This window comes from Pleurodeles waltl, chromosome 6 (genome assembly GCF_031143425.1).
Source record: "Pleurodeles waltl isolate 20211129_DDA chromosome 6, aPleWal1.hap1.20221129, whole genome shotgun sequence".
NCBI classification, from domain to species: Eukaryota; Metazoa; Chordata; class Amphibia; order Caudata; family Salamandridae; genus Pleurodeles; species Pleurodeles waltl.
Genome location: NC_090445.1, coordinates 55037414 through 55060232, shown reverse-complemented (window position 1 = coordinate 55060232; position 22819 = coordinate 55037414). Strand labels below are relative to the sequence as shown.

At 43.9% G+C, this 22819-nt stretch overlaps 1 protein-coding gene across 1 annotated transcript in view; it reads left to right on the top strand.

Moving 5' to 3' along the window:
• The window catches only part of LOC138301476 (E3 ubiquitin-protein ligase TRIM39-like), a 197789-nt gene that overhangs the window by 131597 nt on the left and 43373 nt on the right, over window positions 1-22819 (top strand). The window contains exons 6-8 of the mRNA XM_069241989.1: window positions 4010-4116; window positions 19656-19673; window positions 19764-19790. Coding sequence (XP_069098090.1) covers window positions 4010-4116; window positions 19656-19673; window positions 19764-19790 — 152 coding nt within the window. The remainder of the gene's footprint in view (window positions 1-4009; window positions 4117-19655; window positions 19674-19763; window positions 19791-22819) is intronic.

Below are 22819 nucleotides of genomic sequence, written 5' to 3'. Positions count from 1 at the left end.
CAACGATATTTTGTTGTAAAGGCATTCCTGGTAAAGGCATTAGTGATAGGCATCCATTGATCCTGCATGCGTCACCCCGACCCCCCACCCCCGCCCCAAAACCTAAAACCCCCCACCCCCAACCCTGCCCCAAAACCTAAAACCCCCACTCCCCCACCCCGCCCCAAAACCTAAAACCCCTGACCCCCCACCCCGCCCCAAAACCTAAAACCCCCCACCCTGCCCCAAAACCTAAAACGCCCCACCCCCCCAACCCTGCCCCAAAACCTAAAAACCCCAACCCCCACCCCGCCCCAAAACCTAAAACCCAGCGACCCTCCACCCCCGCCCCAAAACCTAAAACCCCCGCCCCCCCACCCCGCCTCAAAACCTCCCGCCCCAAAACCTAAACCCCCTGCCCCAAAATCTGAAACCCCCCACCCCGCCCCAAAACATAAAAACGCCCCTCCCCCCAACCCCGCCCCAAAACCTAAAACCCCCCACCACGGCCCCAAAACCTAAAAAAAAAAACGCCCGCCCCCAGATCCCCATCGCAAAATCTAAAACCCGCCGACCCCACCCCAAAACCTAAAAAACCCCGCCCCCCCACTTACCTTCGTCATTGTCTCGTCGTCCGCGTTGCCCTCCTCAGCCAACTCCCTTGTTTGTGCCTTAACCACGCATGTGCGTTGTTCAGCACATGCGTGGTTAAGGCACAAAATAAGGAAGTCGTGGTTAAGGAAAGTGTTTTTCCGCTTCTGTTAACCAGGACTTCGTTGGTTAGGAGTCTGCGTAGAGGGCGTTTTCCCAATTAAATACACCAATACAAATCTTATCTTCTCGTGGGTCCGTTGTTCTTCTCATGTATCTCCCCCAAAAATGTCTGTTTCTGGATCACTAAAGGGAAGTAGTTTACTTTTAACCTTTTATGGGCTGATCCCCTGTTTTCTTCCTTGTGAACACAACATCCTGCAGTAGGTTCAATTATGGTAGAAGGATTCTGCAGATCTCTCAAAGATACCACCTACTACCTAATTATATCTACACTAAGTCTGTGGAATGATACAGAGCCACTAGTTTGCAGGATTCTGGGACTACTGTAACTGTACTCTACCGGCCGCATAGGACCTAGGACCCGATTTAGATTACCCTGAGTAAAATTTACTTTATCAGCCTAAGTCTTCCTCTGAAGGAGTACAGGTCGTCGGAGGAAAGCCGCCTGTCCATCGACTCTATTTGGAGTAAACAGTCAGATTGTTTTTATTGTTTTTATTTTTTACTGTCCGTGACCACTAGGAGTACCCCACGGTGAAAGACAATTAAAAAAAATTACCCCCACACCATGGGAGAAAACTCCCACATTGTTGAGCCCATTTTTTTCCGTTTCCAAACAAATCTCTTCGTTTGGGAGTTTGTTGGAAGTTTGGTGAGCGTCTGCCATTGGTGAGGAACACTTACACTAAACTTTATATGACTTTGCATGTACCACCATGACAATGGTTCATAGAAACTTGCATTTCACCAAAGGGCAAGTGGTAAACTCTAAATGTGGTGGGCAGAGTAATGGCAGAATGATGGATGTAAAGTCCTCTACTGCCCTGACTCTCTTTACTCCGTCTGCCAAAGTCTAATCCAAGCGGTGGATCATTATAGTGATTGTGAGTGTTGACCTCAGCATGGTCGGCCTGCTGTGATGACCACATTCACTTGTGGATGTTGCCTTGATTCCTTCACAGAAAGTGTGCCAGCAACAGTTTTGAAAAAGGAAACCTTGGGTGTAAGGTGAATTACATATTGTCTAATGTGCTGGTAGAACATTTCAAAATAATCTAAAATAGCATGATTGGATCCTTGAACAGCAATTGGGGAGGAAGTAAGGCACCATCTAACCATGCTTGTTTTATGCCTATGTGGAGGTGCCCCAAAAGCACCTGGAATTTAGACCTGACTGAGATTTGCTTTGTCACTCACTGTGACCCCTAGCATTCGAGAAGGTGGCCAGAAGCAAAATAAAAAACAAAATTCCCGGCACTTTTTATTGTTATGGTTTGTTTCTTGGAATGCTAATGAATGGTTGATGCTTAAGGCAAAGCACAGACTTAACACGAGTGACAAGCTCATGAAAGAGTAGAGTTTTCAAAGGGGTGGCTACCATAACTGGTAATTGGATCTTCAAGCCAGTTATTCCTTGCCAGACAAACCCTTATGACCTCTTCTTCACAAGAGAGTTGCAGCCCTGCAGTGATACACATGCACCACCTTTCCATAGTCAACTGTACAATAGGAGTGAATTCAAGCCATTGGACACCAGCAGTGAAGGACAATGTCTCAATGTCCACTAATTGTAGTGGGCCCCAAAGAAAATTCCTTTCAATTCTGCAGAGAGATCTGCAAGCATGTTTTCATCCTTCACAGGAATCAAATGCTTCACTAAGGTCGAGGGACATTTTGACCCAGAACAAAATTGTGTTGAACCATACACAGTTACTTAAACACCATCCCCAAAATTTAGACAACATGACCAATATGGCCTCGGAAAGAAACTCCAATCAAAGAAAGGTTTCAAAGGTGTATTTTACAACCACAAAGTTAATGTCATGAAGTCTGTGTGTAAAATCAAATTATAAAGATATATTAATACCGTAGGCTGCCCAAAGCGGTGAACAAGTTTAATCAAATTAGCATCAGCACAATTAAGCATTCAAGAAAAATAATACATATCATTAAGGAAATTATCTGAGACACAGAAACATATCTCAGGTCAAACTGTATTAGCATTTGTCAAGCTCAAATAAGGATAGTATACAAATTCAGGGCTGGACATGGTTAGTCCCTACAGTTAACTAAATTAGGAGATGCAAGTGTGGGGATAGGCTAACACATGTGGGCAAAATACAAAATGAGACAAAAATAATTTGAAAAACAATATCTCTAGGTCTACAGAATACTAACTAGAAAAATATAGAGTGTGAGTGTCAGCATACTAGCTTCGAATCTAGAAAAAAGGAACATGTCAAGGGAAATGGCAATCAGCTGAGAGATATACTTCTCCAAGGGACAGCATTCAAGGATTCTTCATCAGCAAAGTAAATAAATCAGAAGCAAATTCAGACCAAAGCATCATCAGGAAGGGTGCAGAGAGACTGCACAGAATCTAGGGCAGAGAAAAGGCTGACTAAAACTTAGTCCATCCCTATGCAAAATGCACATTACATTCTGATTCATTGATCCAGTGCCACCATATCCGACACAAAAAGGCATTGTCCAATCAAGACATCGTTACATTCCAATTTCTTCTCATGGTTTGCAATATGCTTGTCTCAGTTCCATGAGAATCTGTATGCTAAGAGAAACAAATTATTTCACGTTAAGTCCACAGGCCTAAATGTTTCATACCAAGGTCACTAAACTAAAAGCCTCTGTACAATGGAACAAAGAACCTATTGCTACTCATAGATACGGAACCTAGTGGAAATATTCACGTTAGAAAGAACAATGATTTATCACTTTACATGACTGCAAATACGAGCTCCACAGACCTAGTTATGCTAACACAGGAAATAGAAACCACATCAAAATACTTGTTAATAAACGCACATAATATACAAACTTGTAAATTCAGCATTAATAATTATACAATCAAATGGAATAAACATTTTATTATAAATTGTAAAACTGTTAATGCATCACGTTAGATATATACACTTTAGCATTATTTAAATCTTATTAGCACATTGTTAAATCCGGTAGACACAAGTGTGACCACCACAAATGAAAACATGAGCACTTTTAAAATACATGTCAGTGCACCTTTCTGTGTTAGGCTGTTACACATCAGACATAATTTGTTACCTTCTGCTGACATTTGGGTCACTAAAAGCTTTATTAAAATGAACGCTGCAACAGATCCAAGAGACAATGTTGCACCCTATAACAATTATATATGTGACTTGAGAACCTTGAGTGCAGTGAGAGTGAGCGAGAAAAATGAACGCAGAGTTCATGTACAATATTGCTTTATAACCGGCAGATGTGATCAAATGAAAGCCGAGAAACCCCAGGAAGATGCTGCTGTGCAGCAGACTCTGCAGAACAGAAAACATGCCTCCTTGCAGGATAAGCTTCTGGAATTAAAAGGTAAATGCATATTTGATTACTAATGAAACCCATCTAAGGAAGAATTGTTTGTGCTGGAGGGTTGAGTGCAGGGCCAGGGCACCTTTGAGTACTATGAAGAATACACTCATAGGTTAAAGTTCCAATAAACGGCTGTTATGGTCTGCAAATTACCCTGATGTTGGGTAGGAGGGTAGTGTAAGGTGTGTGAGTTTGGAATCTACGGATAGTGAAAGAGAAAGAATTGGTGTGAGATCTGATCCTGATAAAAATGGTACCCCACCCTGGGCCTATTACCTGAGACAAGAACGGACCAAACTGAGAACCGTACTAAGACCATATTGACTTCATATGGTCACAGTTTTCATCCATTCCTGTCGCAGATGCTCTGCCCAGCCACACAGGTGTGGATGTTGTGTGCGATATGAACTGAAAGAGAGAATGCAATGTGACAGCGTCCAAGTATGAGTGTACTACAAAGACGAGACAAACAATGGGCTCAATAAAAAGAAAAATAACACTTTTATTACTCTGTGATGCAAAGAACATCTCCAAAGAAGCTAAAAGTGAGAAAAATATCCTGTCAAATTACAACACACATAGCAGGGCAGACTGAAAATGCATTTAATTCTCAAAAAGCACACATTGTCATGGTAATACCAGATAAAGAAGGGGACACCTTTATGTTAGGATGTGCCCTGAAGAAAAGGCAAAGTGCTCTCACTAAGACTGACGGTAGCCACTGACTGAAGTGGGCCAATACAAAGCCCCATGCTGTATGCTGAGTTGAGCAAAAAACAAAAGTGAATGGCACAACAATAAAGGTATGCGCCAATGGTGCAATTAGGGGGAGTGCGGAGATCACTATCGGTGGAAGAAAAGGAATGTCACTGCAAAGAGCAACTCTATACTGTGGCTGTAGAAGGCATTTCCTAAAAAGGTGCCCTCTTTGGGAAGAAAGCTCTTCCTTAAGGAACAGGTGAAAGTCAAGCTTAAATTTTGCAAATTTGTCTGTCAACTTGGAATTGCTGGTGCCTATCACAATAGAGACTGATGAATCACCATTTACGATTGGTGTGGTATTGTTGCCAAGAGATCCTGAGACCAAGGCAGTACATCTGGTTGCTTACTACTCAAGAACCCTTTCCACTTCAGAAAGGAAGTATGACTTCCATAATAGGGAGCTGCTCGTGATTAACGAAGCCTTCACGCATTAGTGACACAATTTAGAAAGGCCATTACATGATGTCACTGTCTCGATGGACTATAAAAACTACTGTGTATAAAATCAGTGAAATGTCTAAATGCGAGATATGACAGATTTCTTTTTTGGCTTCCTCTAATTTTCAGTATACAATCACTTGCAGACCAAAGAATTAGCATGGCAGGATAGATGTTCTCTCTAAACAATTAGAAGAACAGGAAGAACTGATACCTGCTACTAATATCTCATCAACCATGTCACAGGACTCTGATATAATCACTATGTTTTTAAAGCAAATACGACACAGACATGAAAAGTTAAAAGGAGAACAATGGTTACAAAATAATTTAAGAGATTGGAAGAGAGTGGGAACGTATTGTAGGGCATCCAGAACAAAGAAAGATGTAAGAATTATTGTAAAGACATTTGTGGTGGCCTAGCACGTCAAAATCTATTCAACAATAGATCAGTCAATGTTCCTTTGGTGTTCAGGCTAACACAGAGAAAGTCAAGCCTATAGGATTTGTACAACCTTTTCCAGTGCCCTCACAACCTGGGTCAAGATTTTCTATAGATTTTATAGTTTAACCGCTCATGTTACTCACACATTATAGAAGTAATGAATTATTTCACCAAAATGGATCGTTCTAATGGATACTTCTACTTGCAGACTACTCACTTGTAGAATTATCCCAGTATTTAGGCTTGATCCAGAAACATAAAAGCTTTCACATTTCCGGTAGGGAGCGTTGGCTTTGCGTCAATGACAGAAGTAGTATCAAGTGACCTTGCCAAAGCTTTTTGGCACCCACCACAGCATAACCATGTCAATTCCCTTTTCCCCCACTCATTTGGCACAGATTAGGAGCTTGCTGTTTCCTTAGACTTGTGAGTTTTCATCACAAAAAATAATTTGCAGTGTAGGGCATATGGCTCCTCCAAAACGTTCGCTCTTCAAGCCCTGTAGGGAATGCAAGGGACAGGTCCCCATTATCGAACCCCACTTAATCTGCCTTTGGTGCCTCTGCTCTGAACATGTCTCCAGTATGTGTGATTACTGTCACAACATTCACCTCAAAGCTATTAAAGAGCACAAGGCAAAGTCATTCACATAAGTCACCCATTTCCGCCACTATCCCCTCCTACTGTGCAAGTTACAGATCCAATGGTGACTCCTCCTTTATATGTTCTGGAGAACAGATCTAGAAGAGAGCACCAGAGACAGCTGGAGGAAGAAGGGTATAGACCGAGGATCCATTACATTTTTTGCTCTGATTTTGATTGCCTTAATCTTTAAGCTTATGGTTGTGGCAAACTGGTAGACCTTTAATCATCCAGTGGTTTGGACACTGGCCCTGAAATGAACATGGAATTCCCAGCAGGACATCACAGTCCAGAGGTAATGTCGTTCCATTCTGTAGTCAAGAAAGCTGCAGAGATACAGGAGCTGCAGCTACCAACACAGGCGGTTCAAGATAACGTCCTCACTGAGGTGCTCCTCATGACTGTACCCACATCGGAACCTCTTCTGGCCTTTAATGAAGGATTGCTGGATCCTGTTTTGACAGCATAGGAGAAGCCCACCTCTGCACTGATGGTGAACAGGCTGGTAGGGAGGCACAATTGGCGAGGCTTTGTCACTATTTTGCATCTTGCATAACATATACTAATCTTCACATTATACACACACACCTGTATAGAGTGTGATGTTCATGTTAAGTTAACCACAGTTACTATAGGCTTCAGTTTAAATGATGTACGCTTTCATTAAAATACACTTTTGGCTGCTATTTTCTTTTTGCTCTTTCCCTCCTTTCAGGAGCCAACCTGCTTTAGTTCACATTAATTAGATTTTTGCAAAATGTTTTAGTTTCTGTGAGAATTGTTTATCTCTTTGTGTTTCACTGAAAGATGAATAATGAATCACTGCATCTGTGCTGAGGACAGGCTGACTGTGATGTCATCCTGCTATAAGATATCTCTTGAAGCCGTATTTCAGAAAACATCCATTGTGTGACATCTGGGAAGTACTTTGACCCTCAATATCGTGTAATGCTCCATCCTGATTAGTCTTCTCACCCTGCTACCAATGGGGAATGTTTCAGCTTACCAAGAATTTAATGTTTTAATTGTGCATTGCTGTGCTAATTAGATTTAGAGGCCCCTTTCTCCTTTCCTAGGTCCCAGCTCCTCACTTACCTGGGACTGGTCCTCTGACCAGTTTAAGGCCCTTTCGGACCCGGCCTTGCAGCCACTACTCTCCGTGCCTTTGAGCTTTCTTCTCTTTCTCTCACACTCCTTTTCCTCGTTTGCTCACTCTTTGCCTTTACTTTCTGCCTCTTTCTCTCAATTTTTGCCTTTGCTTTGTGCCTCTTTCTCTCTCACGCTTTGCCTTTGTTTTAGGCCTATTTTTCTCAGTCGTTTCTATCACTTGTGCCAATTTCCCTCATGCTTCGTCTTAACTTTGTGCCTCTTTACTTTGTGCTTCCATCTTTCCCCCAGCCTCCTGTGCTTTACCTCCTCCCACACTCCTTATCTCCTGTCCTGTGTCATCCTCCTGAGTCTTCCCACGTCTTCATCCCACCTCCTCTTAGCCCTGTCCACCACCCCGCACCCCTCCATTCACAGGATCTACTAAACGGTCCCTTCCATGCTTTTCCTCCTCCCATCTCCCCGCTACGTACCTGCTTTCCTGTGTCTTCCTCATCTGTCTTCTTCCCGCCTCCCTTTAGCCTCAGCCATTGCCCCTTTGCTCCTCCCCCTCCTAGGACTTACTTAATGGCAGCCATTTTGCGTCCCACTTGAGGAGGTGCTCAGACCCCAGCTCCCCACTTGGTCCTCTGACCAGTGTATGCCCTTTCGGACCCGGTATCGCGGCTGCTGCTCTCTGTGCCTTTTTCTCCCTTTCTCTCACATTGCTTTTCCTCTTTCTATCAACTGTTTGCCTTTACTTTGTGCATCCATCTCTCACTCTTTGCCTTTGCTTTGTGCCTCTCTCTCTCTCTCACGCTCTGCCTTTGCTTTTTTGCCTCTTTATCTCACCTGTTTCCATTAATTGTGCCTCTTTCTCCCAAGCTTTGCCTCACTTTTGGCCTCTTTTTGTCACCCAATTTCATCACTTGTGCCTCTTTCCTTCATGCTTTGCTTTTGCTTTGTGCCTCTTTAATTTGTGACTTTACCTTGTGCCCCTAACTTCCCCACAGCCCCATACCCCTCCTGTGCTTTTCCTCCTCCCACTTCCCCAGCATCTTACCTGATCTCCTGCGTCCTCCTCTTATGTCTTCTTGCCGCCTCCACTTAGCCCTGTTCACCACCCCTGTACTCCTCCCCCTCCCAGGACCTACTTAATGGCAGCTGCTGCATGACCACGCCGCTGGAGTGTTGAACGCACACCTATTTGTGCTTGTCTGCACCTGTCCACGCCTCACCATCTCACAACCTCACCTCAACCAACACCACACCTGATCTTCAGCATACCCATACATGCATGCTCCTAAATACCTGTCCTCTCAAAAAACACACCATCGAAATCCTAGACCTCACAACAACAGCACACCAGACCTCCTCTTTGTAATAGAAACCTAGATGAACCCCACCTCAGCTCCTAACAAGATACAAGCTAGATACAAAATGGCACGCCAGGACCTCCTCCACAAACCCGGCTTGCCATCGTCTGCAAAGACACCCTCAAATGCACAACCACTACTGATCTGGACACTCCACTTTTTATGGAGCACAAGCACGTCAACCTGCAAGCAAACAGCACTTCGGTGAAAGGCATTCTAGCTTACAGACCACCTGGCCCTTAAGGCAGCTTTAGAAACCTCACTTCAGACTTCATCCTCCCCCTCACCATCAACTCCAAGAACTTCCTTCTTCTCAGTAACCTCAACTTCCACCTTGAAGACCCCCTGACCATTGCTCCTCCGATTTTCTCAAGACTCTATACAGCATGAGACTTTCCCAACTCGTCACAGACCCTACACACAATGTAGGACACACTTTAAATGCAAGCTTACCCTCTGGCAACAGCATCAGCTACCGCTCCATCTCACCACCACAAGGACCGACCATAACATTAGCCATTTCAATATTACCACGACACAAGCCAAAGCTCCCATCAACACCAACCAACCCGGCTTGTGCTACACTTGAAACAATCAAACCCAACACCACCAACAACCTAGCTGAGGACATCACCAACTTCAACCAATGGATCTCCAACTGCATCAACTCTCTTGTACCCATCAAAACTCATACACATTGCAAAACTAACAATGGACCTCTTAGTATACAGAACAAATCTGAGACTCCAAAAGATACTGCAAACAGCTGGAAGGGAAGGGGAGAACCAACCACAACGCCAATGCCAGATCAACCTACAAGCTTGCCTCAGGCACTACCACCACGTCCTGAGAGTTACGAAGAGAAGATCCATCTTGGATAGGATTGAACCCAGTTTCAGCAGCAGCTAAGAGATATTTGCCATAATCAAGGAATTCACCAACCTCAACGCCTCACCAACTTTATCACTCCTTCCCAGGAAATCTGCAACAACCTTTCAACTTACTTCTGCAACAAAATCGAGAAGATCTACAATTACTTCAAAAAGCAACTGAAGCCTGAGAACTTTTCAGCAAACTGTACACCTACCACTCGGACAGACACCTAACCAACTGGAAAAAACTCATGAGGAAAACACTGCCTCAACCATAATGACCATTCACTTTGGGCCCCCACAGACCCAATGCCTACACCATATCTAAAACGTAGGAGGACCCAAGATCAGCAAATTCTTCACCCACTTCATCCACCCATTCCTTCGTCAACTCCTCCTTTGAGTCTGCAACTTTTCCAGAGGAATGGAGGTATGTTGCAATCACAGCCCTCCTTAGAAAACCCCAACATACTGAACAATTTCTAACTCATCTCCTTACAGTGATGCCCAATAAAGGTTATAGAGAAAGCAATCAACCAGCACTCACCGACCACCTGGAACTCCCCAATCTTTTTGACCACTCCCCATATGGCTTTTTAGCAACCACAGTTAAGATACAGCACTTATTGTGCCACAGATGAGCTCTGCACTCTTCTAGGCCTGAGGAGAAACCACTGCCCTCATGCTGCTGGACCTCTCAGCACCATTGAACACCGTGTCACACTCCAACCTCAGCAAAAGATTACACCCTGCAAGCATCCAAGACCCAGCCCTCAAATGGATTTTCTTCTTCTTCACAAGGAGAACACAACAAATTAGACTCTCCCATACACATTGGAGCCCAAGGACCTAATCTGCGGAGTCCCTAAAGGATCATCCCTCAGCCCCACCCTGTTCAACATTTACATGGCACCACTTACTGACGTCATCAGATCTCAATGCTTCTCCATTATCTCCTACATCGATGAGATCCAGCTCATCCTCTGTATGTCAGAAAAGCCCCCCACAACCAGATCCAACTTCACTAATGCATAATCTACTTATCAGAATGAATGAGAACTAACTGCCTGAAACTCAACAAGTATAAGACATAAGTTCTGATCTTTGGGAATAAGAACTCCACCTGGGACTCCACCTGGTGGCCGTCAGAGCTCGGCCCAACTCCATCATCTGCCAGCCATGCACATCACCCAGGGATTACATTACATGACATATTTAATATGGCTGCACAGGTGAGCGCAGTTAGCTCCTCCTGCTTCCACATCTTCAGCTGGATTCCCAAGAGCACCAGACATACAGTCTCTCAAGCCCTAATTGCCAGTAGACTTGACTATGGCAATGCACTCTTTGCCGGAATGCCCAATCTCCTCCTCCACTGTCTTCAGACCACCAGAATGCCTCTGTTAGGCTGGCCCTGGATTTCTGTTGGCGCCCCCATATTACGTCTCACCTCAGAGATTTCCAATGGCTGCTGATTCAAACTCCTCACACACAGATACAAGGCACTGCACAACATTAGACGAGCATACTTCAGCTGCCACCTCCACTTCTACCAGCGTACCAGACACCTATGCTCTGCCTCTCTCTCTCTCTCTTGCACACACCCTGCATCTGCAAAAGCAGGATGATTTGCTTTCACTCAAAAACATGGAACGTCCTCCCTCTACACTAAAGGGCCTTCTCCTCGCTTCTAGAAATAAGCAAGAAGATAAAGACCTGGCTCTTCAACTAAGATCCAGCAGTGGATATTTACAACTGCTTTAGTGCCTGGATTCCTCTCGGGTGATAAGCTGTGCTTTACAAATCCTGATAACATGAGATTACATAACACTCTCTCAAGATTAGGCAGTCACTTTTGCCCATGCTCAAAGAGATAGACTCTTGAAAAAATCCATTCTCACTTACTAGACTGAATCTTTATCTGATTTTGCCTTGCAGAGGCTTTAATTACTGACACCGCTTGTGACTTCTCCCTCACATTTCCTGGTTTCCTTTTAGCTTAACATGTTAAGGAATTTCCCTTCAGGGGAAAATGCAGCTTGTTTGATTTGCTACTGACCACTTTAACTAGTTTGTCTTTATATTTCTTATTTGGAATTACTCAGAATTATACTGACCAACACGTTGATGAGCTGATCATTGATTTATGACGAATTTGAACTATTTGAGTTTGGAACTTTACTAATCTGTTCATTAACCTTCATGGTTTACAACTCTACTACTGTCATTCCGTGGAGCTTTATGTGCTTCACTACCATTGATATATTGTTGATTTGTTCATGTTAACCCTCAGCCTGGGACAAAAGGTCCATCCACTCGAGTGTAGCTTGTACGTTGCACCAACGATCTTTATGATGCAAATACCATCCCGCTGCACCTTCTACCATCCAGCACAACCAATTGTCAAGAATTTCTATGAATTTTATTGTTGAACTGTCCATGTTACAGAGTGTAACACATCACAGTAGTGGTTGACTATTTCACCAAAATGGAACATTTTACATCCCTCAGACTGTTACAAACAACTATTGAACTGGCTCACAATTTTCTTAATTTAAGTTCCACGGTTTCACAGACATTATTATTTCAGATTGAGTGGCGCAATTCATTGCACATTTCTGGAAAGGACTGAAGAAAGTCCCAGGAATCAAATATTTTCCACTTACATGCTATTATCCACAGAGAGATCGATAGACCTCAATCTGAACCATGCACTAGAACAATGCCTTTGCTGCTTCTTAATGGAACGCCCAAGTGAATGGAGTAATTGGATCTCCCTCGCAGTCTGCACACAGCAACTCCTTACACTGTTCAATGGAATCTCTCTTTTCTATTGCTCAGTTGCTCTTCTAGTGTAAATCCTCAAAGTTTCATGGCCCTCTCTCTCCTGGATCTGTTCCTGCCATAATGCACCTTGTCACACTCATCAAGGAAGTTGAGAGGGGAGTTTAATAACATATTCAAAATTAATGTCAACATTTAAGAGTCAGGCTGATAAACACTGTGTAGGAAGTTGGCTCTGTATGTGCTATTTCAAAGTAAGGAATAGCATGCACAGAGTCCAAGGGTTCCCCTTAGAGGTAAGATAGTGGCAAAAAGAGATAATACTAATGCTCTATTTTGTGGTAGTGTGGTCGAGCAGTAGGCTTATCAAAGGAGTAGTGTTAAGCATTTGTTGTACATACACACAGGCAATAAATGAGGAACACACACTCAGAGACAAATCCAGCCAATAGGTTTTGGTATGGAAAAATATATTTTCTTAGTTTATTTTAAGAACCACAGGTTCAAATTCTACATGTAATATCTCATTTGAAAGGTATTGCAGGTAAGTACTTTAGGAACTTTGAATAATTACAGTAGCATTTATACTTTTTACATAAAACACAGATAGGTGTTTTAAAAGTGGACACAGTGCAATTTTCACAGTTCCTGGGGGAGGTAAAGTATTGTTATTTTTAACAGGGAAGTAAGTCACTTACAGGTCTCAGTTTTGGGTCCAAGGTAGCCCACCGTTGGGGGTTCAGAGCAACCCCAAAGTCACCACACCAGCAGCTCAGGGCCGGTCAGGTGCAGAGGTCAAAGAGGTGCCCAAAACACATAGGCTTCAATGGAGAGAAGGGGGTGCCCCGGTTCCAGTCTGCCAGCAGGTAAGTACCCGCGTCTTCGGAGGGCAAACCAGGGGGGTTTTGTAGGGCACCGGGGGGGACACAAGTCCACACAAAAAGTACACCCTCAGCAGCGCGGGGGCGGCCGGGTGCAGTGTGTAAACACGTGTCGGGTTTCCAATAGTTTCCTATGGGAGGCCAAGGGGTCTCTTCAGCGATGCAGGCAGGTAAGGGGGGGGCTCCTCGGGGTAGCCACCACCTGGGCAAGGGAGAGGGCCTCCTGGGGGTCACTCCTGCACAGGAGTTCCGATCCTTCAGGTACTGGGGGCTGCGGGTGCAGGGTCTTTTCCAGCCGTCGGGAAAGTAGAGTCAGGCAGTCGCGGTCAGGGGGAGCCTCGGGATTCCCTCTGCAGGCGTCGCTGTGGGGGCTCAGGGGGGACAACTTTAATTACTCACGGTCTTGGAGTCGCCGGAGGGTCCTCCCTGAGTTGTTGGTTCTCCACCAGTCGAGTCGGGGTCGCCGGGTGCAGTGTTGCAAGTCTCACGCTTCTTGCGGGGAGTTGCAGGGGTCTTTAAATCTGCTTCTTGAAACAAAGTTGCAGTCTTTTTGGAGCAGGGCCGCTGTCCTGGGGAGTTTCTTGTCTTTCTTGAAGCAGGGCAGTCCTCTGAGGATTCAGAGGTCGCTGGTCCTTTGGAAAGCGTCGCTGGAGCAGGTTTCTTTGGAAGGCAGGAGACAGGCCGGTAAGTCTGGGGCCAAAGCAGTTGGTGTCTTCTGTTCTTCTTCTGCAGGGGTTTTTCAGCTCAGCAGTCCTCTTCTTCTTGTAGTTTCAGGAATCTAAATTCTTAGGTTCAGGGAAGCCCTTAAATACTAAATTTAAGGGTGTGTTTAGGTCTGGGGGGTTAGTAGCCAATGGCTACTAGCCCTGAGGGTGGGTACACCCTCTTTGTGCCTCCTCCCAAGGGGAGGGGGTCACATCCCTAATCCTATTGGGGGAATCCTCCATCTGCAAGATGGAGGATTTCTAAAAGTTAGAGTCACTTCAGCTCAGGACACCTTAGGGGCTGTCCCGACTGGACAGTGACTCCTCCTTGTTTTTCTCATTATTTTCTCCGGCCTTGCCGCCAAAAGTGGGGGCCGTGGCCGGAGGGGGCGGGCAACTCCACTAGATGGAGTGTCCTGCGGTGCTGGAACAAAGGGGTGAGCCTTTGAGGCTCACCACCAGGTGTTACAGCTCCTGCCTGGGGGAGGTGTTGGCATCTCCACCCAGTGCAGGCTTTGTTACTGGCCTCAGAGTGACAAAGGCACTCTCCCCATGGGGCCAGCAACATGTCTCTAGTGTGGCAGGCTGCTGGAACCAGTCAGCCTACACAGATAGTCGGTTAAGGTTTCAGGGGGCACCTCTAAGGTGCCCTCTGGGGTGTATTTCACAATAAAATGTACACTGGCATCAGTGTGCATTTATTGTGCTGAGAAGTTTGATACCAAACTTCCCAGTTTTCAGTGTAGCCATTATGGTGCTGTGGAGTTCGTGTTTGACAGACTCCCAGACCATATACTCTTATGGCTACCCTGCACTTACAATGTCTAAGGTTTGGCTTAGACACTGTAGGGGCACAGTGCTCATGCACTGGTGCCCTCACCTATGGTATAGTGCACCCTGCTTAAGGGCTGTAAGGCCTGCTAGAGGGGTGTCTTACCTATACTGTATAGGCAGTGAGAGGCTGGCATGGCACCCTGAGGAGAGTGCCATGTCGACTCACTCATTTTGTTCTCACCAGCACACACAAGCTGGCAAGCAGTGTGTCTGTGCTGAGTGAGGGGTCTCCAGGGTGGCATAAGACATGCTGCAGCCCTTAGAGACCTTCCCTGGCATCAGGGCCCTTGGTACCAGAGGTACCAGTTACAAGGGACTTACCTGGATGCCAGGGTGTGCCAATTGTGGATACAAAAGTACAGGTTAGGGAAAGAACACTGGTGCTGGGGCCTGGTTAGCAGGCCTCAGCACACTTTCAATTCAAAACATAGCATCTTCAAAGGCAAAAAGTCAGGGGGTAACCATGCCAAGGAGGCATTTCCTGACACACTGTACATCTGCTGCAGAGTATTAGTTGGGACAGAAGGGTTAGCTATCCATGAAATGTTTACACTTGACTTGATTGCAGCTTAAGTTTGCTCTTGCATTTGTGTTCCCCTTGCTCTATTCTCAAGCTGGTAGGACAATGGATGGAAGCCATGGATTACACTGGAAACTGGACCACTTCCTGATATTCGTAGATGCTTCACAACAGTATGAGGAGGGTTGCTGCATTCATTGTGGCCAACTCCAAAACTTAGGGCCTGGATTAGAGTTGGTGGACAGGTTACTCCATCACAATGGTGATGGATATCCCGTCTGCTGAAACACAAATCCCATAGGATATAAGCCGAAGGTATATATGTCACCGTTGTGACAGAGTAAACCCTCTGCCAAACTCTAAATCAGGTCCTTAATCTCTTGGAAGGGTTATGATGCCTTGGAAAGATCCTCTTTTTCCTGATCCTGGGAGCCAGCCACCTTTGTGTATCTCCCCGAATGTTTTTTTCCATTCATCAATAGTACCCAAAAATGCCAGATCCCAGTACAAAACTCCGGGGAGGTATATTTTGGGGAGAGGAGCACCCTTCAGATTATTGGAAAAGATCTTGCTACTGAGGGTCCAATACTTGGGCATGCAGTCTTCAAGCCATCCATCATTCAAGTTCAGAAAAGTTCAAGATTAACATATATGGAGAACTGGAGATTAGCTTGATGGACGCTTACAATTTGCTGGTGGGACAACTGGGAGACAGTGACTATATAAACTCAGTGTAGGCACTAGACTAGACTAACCAGATGTAGCAAAATACTGGTGCTTCACCAGGTAAAGTGTCTGGATTTGTTTTATGTTATTAAAATATATGTTTACATCACACCTCAGAATTAAAAAAAAAATGTGCTTCATTTTTGCTTCCTTGGTGTGTACAGGTCATTTGCAGGTCTTTACATTTTGGTGTGTAACAACAAATGACATTTTACCGCCTTTCCTTTCACACACTCTGTGCCCCATCAAGATTGTCACATAATTCACTTTACGTTTCCTTCTTGGACTGTAAAGAGACAGGAGTTTGTTACCACGAATCCCCATGTTAAAAACTGAGCAGAAATTTGTTGGAAGACATAGACTGACACTTAATTTCTGTCTTTGAAATGCAACAAATGCGATAAATACATACGTTAAAGGCATCTTTATTTATTGCTTGAACTTTCACGACCCACCAAGAATCAGCTCACAATCCACCAGTAAGTCATGACCCACAGTTTGGGAAACACTGATTTAGATTATATTGGAGCACCCCAACCAGGACATATTCGGTGCAGATCAGCATACTACAGTAGTATAGAAATTACTTTTCTTATCAGTCTTTCACAATGTATAGAAATGGCCTTTTGCATTAATCTATCAATATAAAAATCTAAGTATTTGAGTGCAGTAATTATCAATTGGGTCCAATCTAATTTCCACAACTCTGTGGTAGTGATGGCCACTGGATGTGTAGTATTTTGTTGAAACTCTGCAGTAATTAGGCTGAGGTTTTGACTTTTGGAGTTGGCCCATCTGTATGGAGATTGAGGTAGTGGCCCTCAGAGTTAGCTTTTTCGCCATCACCTTCGGTTTCTGCTGTAATCTGAGAGTCATTGTTAACTCTCAATCAAGGAGTAGGTAAATAAGGTCACTTCTATGCATTTTTTTTTTCTTTTTATTTCCAAAACTCTGTCCTTCTTAAGTTATAACTGCAGGTAATGCACAGTATGAGGGTTTATCCTCTCATACATGAATTATTGTAACTCATTAAATCTAGGTCCCTAGGCTTATTCTATGCAGCATCTGTAACGGGCTCAAAACGCACTAGGTCTCCTACTTGGCTTATTTGCTTGTTCTTCTATTTCCCACCAGGCGAACACTTTCAATTGTTTTCCTAAAGCCAAGCATATCTTATTTAAAGTCCTCTGTATCAATACCTTTTTTCTAACAAATTAGGACAATACCTTCGGCAGCACCCCCACCTAGTAGACAGCTTAGATCACTGTGTTTCAGTACGTCCAACCTACTTCAACAAATGCCTTGCCTGTCATACATTTGTCTACATCTGTCTTTCTGGGTTTCTAACCATAATCTCTATTATGCTCACCTTAGATATCCCTTCAGCAAGATTAACCTTTTTGGGTAACAGAGAGCTTTAGGCATATTTTAAATTGACATAACATCTTCATGTTTTTTCTGTTATGCTGAGACTATTGCATATCAATCTAGAATTTGCCATTGCATATCTGTCTTTGATAAATCTGTCTTGGTTTTCATTTGATAAAGACGGAGAAGTATTTTCTTAAGTGCAGAGATAGAATCATTTTAAATAGAGAGGTTTCCTACTTTACTCTTTGAAATCAAGAGTTCCATACTGTAGTCTATTTCTAATATTGTAACTAAGCTAATAAACCTAACAAGAATACAGATTGCATCGGTGTGATGTGGACTGCTTCAGCACCATGATGTGGTGGCTTTCAGAGTTATGTTCTTTGCCATCACCTTCAGCTTCTCTCTGTAATCTGAGAAAAGTCTGTTTATATCTTAGCTTTGGGCTCAGAGCAACTTTCGAGGTGGCAAATCACCCCTACTTTAGAGTCTAGAAGCGGCAAGGGCTCATTTTACCTGGTGTGAAATGCCCAGGTTTTCTTGGGCAAGATAGAACTCCGGGGTGCTTCTGAGATAGTACCTATGAACTGGGGCCCATCAATTGGCCTAAAGTGCTAACCCATTCCTAGGGCAGAGTTCCACAAACCCATAGGGAACACCTATGCTCCCCCCATGCTCCTTCTTTGTTAGAACTCAAGGAGGCTGTCCGTATGTCTGAGAACATACCCTGGACATCAGTTCTATCCTGTAAGACAGGTTTTCAGCTTCTCTGGAGAAAAATGGTCCACTGAAGATTGCCTCAGAACTCCTGGAGATTCCATGCAGGTATGTTGTGCTGCCACTAGACTTTGAGATCAGCTACCAACTCAAGGCTGCCCTCCGTGTACCCTTTGGAATGTCATATCTCCTGAGAGGCCCTCCCAGACATCTCTACGACAGATCCTTTAAGGACCCCAGTTAGATCTCCAGAAAACATAACAAAGTTATTGTCCTGGACCTAGTCCCCAGCCACTGATACGAGGACTCTCTCGGCATCCAAGGTAGAGTTCCAAAAGCATACTGGGTTCTCCCAGGCTTCCTAAGGGAGCGCTATTGATAGAGGCTCCCTTGTCTAGGGTGCAGTCCACACTTGGACTCTACTCAGTGACACAGTGCTAGGCAAGTCTTGGAGTTTAACTGGCACCCTTAGAAGCTGGGACAATCAAAATGACAGAATACTCACACGACAGGAGAGTAAGGAACAGAACAAGGAACACAAAAACGAACTGGACTCAGGGAAAAGCAGGATTGGAATCAAGGTCAGGAGCAGGTCTGGATACAGGTCAGCTCCAGAACTGGAGCACTAATAGTTAAGGCAAGTAGATCACAGACACAGGAACAGTACAGGCAAGACTAGGAACAGTGACAATTACAGAAGGTTTGAGGCTGAAAGATGAGGTGGTTCAGGAGAAAGTGGACTGAAGATAGCGCAGTGTGAGAGGTGGAGGGGTACTGGAGAAGAGAAGTGGTGTCAGGGTGAGGGAGGGAATGGAATAAAATGTGGAGGAGAGAGTGACGTATGGAGGGGAGATCAGGAGTAAGGTGTGAAAGTCAGGTATGGATGGGAATGAGGTAGAGGTGAAGGGGAGAGAGACATGAAGAAAAGATGAGGTATGGAGAGGGGAGTGGGTGAGGGATAGAGGGGAGATTAAAATCTCATATAAAGGAGGAGTGAGGGTCAGGTGTTGGAATGACAGTGAGGTGACATGGGGTAGAGAGTGAGGGCCTGATTTAGTATGCGGCGGACGGGTTACTTCTTCACAGCGGTGACGGATATCCCATCCGCTAAAATATAAATCTCATTATCTTCAATGGGATTTATATTTTGGCGGATGGGATATTCGTACCGTTGTAACGGAGTAACCCCTCTGCCAAATACTAAATCAGGCTGTAAGTGTTGATGCGGATCTGATAGTGGTACAGGTGTAGAGTGAAGTGAGTAGAAGGTTGGAGAGAGTGAGTTGAGAAGGATTCACAGGTTGTTTAAAGTATTAGGGATACAGGTAAGAATTGGCTAAAATTGTTTATGGTCTAATACAAATTTTATTTTTTATTACAGCAATTCCTGTAGAACTGGGTAAGGTAATTAATCATAATATGTTTGTATTTAACTCTTTTCCATTGTTTTATTTGATTTCACAAACTAATTTTCTTATCTTGCTTTCAGAGTGGAGATTCATGAAAACCTATGCAAGTGAGTAGACCTGATTCAGCTTGATATTACTAAACTCTGCCCCCTCTTTGTAGGCTTCATGGAAGTGGTTAAGACAATGAATTTGGGTCATACTGAGCCACTTGTGGGATTATGATCACTGTGGCCATGCTGACCCACGGGCTGTGATACCCTGGGGTCAAACTGAAACACAGGCAGAAGCTAGGACGCCCTAGGGTCCTACGGAGCAGGCAGAGTCTACGAAGCCTTTACAGGGACTATCTCTATAACAGTATAGCATCATCCTGAGACATGGGAGAGGTTAGGATAATGAGAGATCAAATGTTATAAGTAGGTAATAAGACAACAAGGGGTTACAGCAAGTCAAGGGATGGGCTATGCTAAAGGCCATAGCAAACTAAGGGAAGCCGTTTGATACCATGGAGTTATACTGAATCGTAGCATGGGCATGAGAACATGGGGTTAGACTAAGACATGGGAGGGGCTCAGATAAACTGGGTGGTAGCGCAGTGACTTTACTCACCTGTGGTTACAAAGCGTCATGCTTCAAGGTATGGATTTTGCTTTTCAGTATTACATAGTTTATAGAAATTTTTTAAAATGTGAATTATAGTCCTCGAGTCGATATACATAATTTAAAGGGCACTGGCAACAATTTCATATCATGTACTGAATTTTAACATTGTTGTCTATCCCTACCTCTTTGAACAAAGATAGCAGTCTTTCCATTATGTTCATGGCTCTAAAGGTTCTGTGTCAAGTGGCACAATATGTTACTGGTTTTGTGATTGTTACCACACACACATTTGGCATCAATCCAATGACTACAAAGCATAAAATGACTTCTGGTCTTGTTTGAGAGGAGCCCATTTACATAGCAAGAATTAAATATCCTTTCACATTCGATTTAATTTGGCAAATTAATGATTAGGGCTTTTTGTCTAGAGGATTTCTTTAAAAAGATTTTTCAGGGTATTACCTGTTTCAGCCATGTTTGATTAAATGTCTGACAATTTCAGGTACTCAGAGAGGCAAGCCGTTCAATTTGGGATATCTAGTTCTTACTGGAAGCCAATGCTACTGATATGATCTTAAAACCTGATTCTTGACCACCACCATTTCCCCATTTGATACTTCAGTGATCGGACAAACTGTCCAGTGTTCTATTGCATGACCACAATCTATCCAATGCATTACTGTATTATTCTGCATATAATATCTGGTTCTGAATTTTCATTCTCAGTCTAGTACTGGAAGTCCAAAACGGGCTTCAATTTAGTATTCACAAGTTAATCTGCATATTTCACACTTGGATCTGTTGGCTGGTTTTGTACTGGATATTTAATCACAGCTCCCACAGGTTTTCATATTGCATGAGTAATCTTGTGCCTCTTAGACTGAATCTTGATGCTTATATGTTTCATGATGTGACCACCTATAAATGTCTTGAAGGTTTCCCAAAGTGTAGTGAGTGAGCTTTGGACAAGACTGGAATAGAGTGTGTGAGCTCTTTGTAGGAAAAATGGATTTCCAGCACTGGGTTAAAACATATACAAGTAAGTACCTGAAGGCTTGGGAGGAAGGTAGCACAGAGGCTGATGACTGGAGTATGCAGGGACAGGCTTTGATCGGGAAATGGAAAGTCTGTAAATAGAAACTATTAGAAAACCCAAGTTCTACAACAAAGGGGAGCAAGGGATACAACCAGGGGCGGTGCCTCTGTTAGGATGTTGCCCTACTGATTATTTTGGCCCCTGGCCCCAAAATAACTGCCAATAAATGCATTAAGTAAAACACTTATTTATATATTTAAAGTGCAGCAGCTGTGAGTGTCTCTGTGATTGAGCGATCAGATATCTCAATAAAATAAGTTTTACCTCTAGTCATTTTTAACAGCATTTCCTTTGCATACCAATCCTACATTAGTACACACATTGACCGGCTATTTACCATCACCAAAAGATCTCCGGCAAAGAGCCCCTTTGTGGAGCCCGTCAAGCATTGCAGTGCCGGCCTGACCAGGAGCTTAGCCCAATGATGAAGCATGTCACCAAATGGTGAGTGAGGGCTCTTGCTCCAAAAGATTTGGACTTCCAGGAACCTATGAACTATAGGAAGTTACTCTTTCAGGGGAACTGAGTATATCTTTTGATTTATATATTGGATGGGAGTACTATACACAGGACCAGGACTTTGTTTCCGAACCTCCCATGTCTCTTTAGCCCTTCTTTTTCTTGTTGTTTGTTAAACGGAGATTACCCTTTTCTCACAAGAGCAACAAGTCTCAATCACACACAGGCAATGAAAGAGATGCAGTGAAGTTTTCAATAAGTTTTATTAAAAAAACTGCAATTTACTGTGAAAAGCATGAGCTGCAACGATTAGGATAATTAACAGTGCAAGACACAGAATTGTGAAAACGAGAGTCATGAGTACAAAGACCCCCACCATCTTGCAATCACATAAGATGTACCATATGTGTGAAATATCCCTTAACACCCTAGCATGATGAACCTGATCTCTAACCTAGGGAGAGAGCTGGGTGTGATAAACCTAATCTGCCAATACCATGCCCATGGAACGAGCCCCCCAACCTTTGTTACCTTGTAATGAGGTCTCTAGATCAAACTCCATGGTGACATGAAGGCTGGGTCTGCTTCAAAGCGACATGCGGCATAGACAGCACCAATGGCATCTGGTAGGAACCCCTCTGATTAGCCTGTCTGCATGAGATGTATATATACAGATCTTGTGTTCCCAAACAATAGATAAAACAGTATGCTTGGGGCGGCAATTAGAAAACAATCCCCTCAAAAAGTACAGTATGCCGCAAAGGTGGAAAGTACAGACTGTGGAACTTACTATGTCAGCTCTACATTGGCGCTTTCACGGAATGGTACCGATAACACAGAATCAAAACATCTCTCGTAACTCAAAACATGGCAGCCATCTTAGAAGAAATAATAAAATAAGGGGCAGATTCATGGAAAGTGTTGCTGCACCGAGTGCAGTGCCATTTCCCTGCGCCCCTTAGCACTCCCCTACCACCA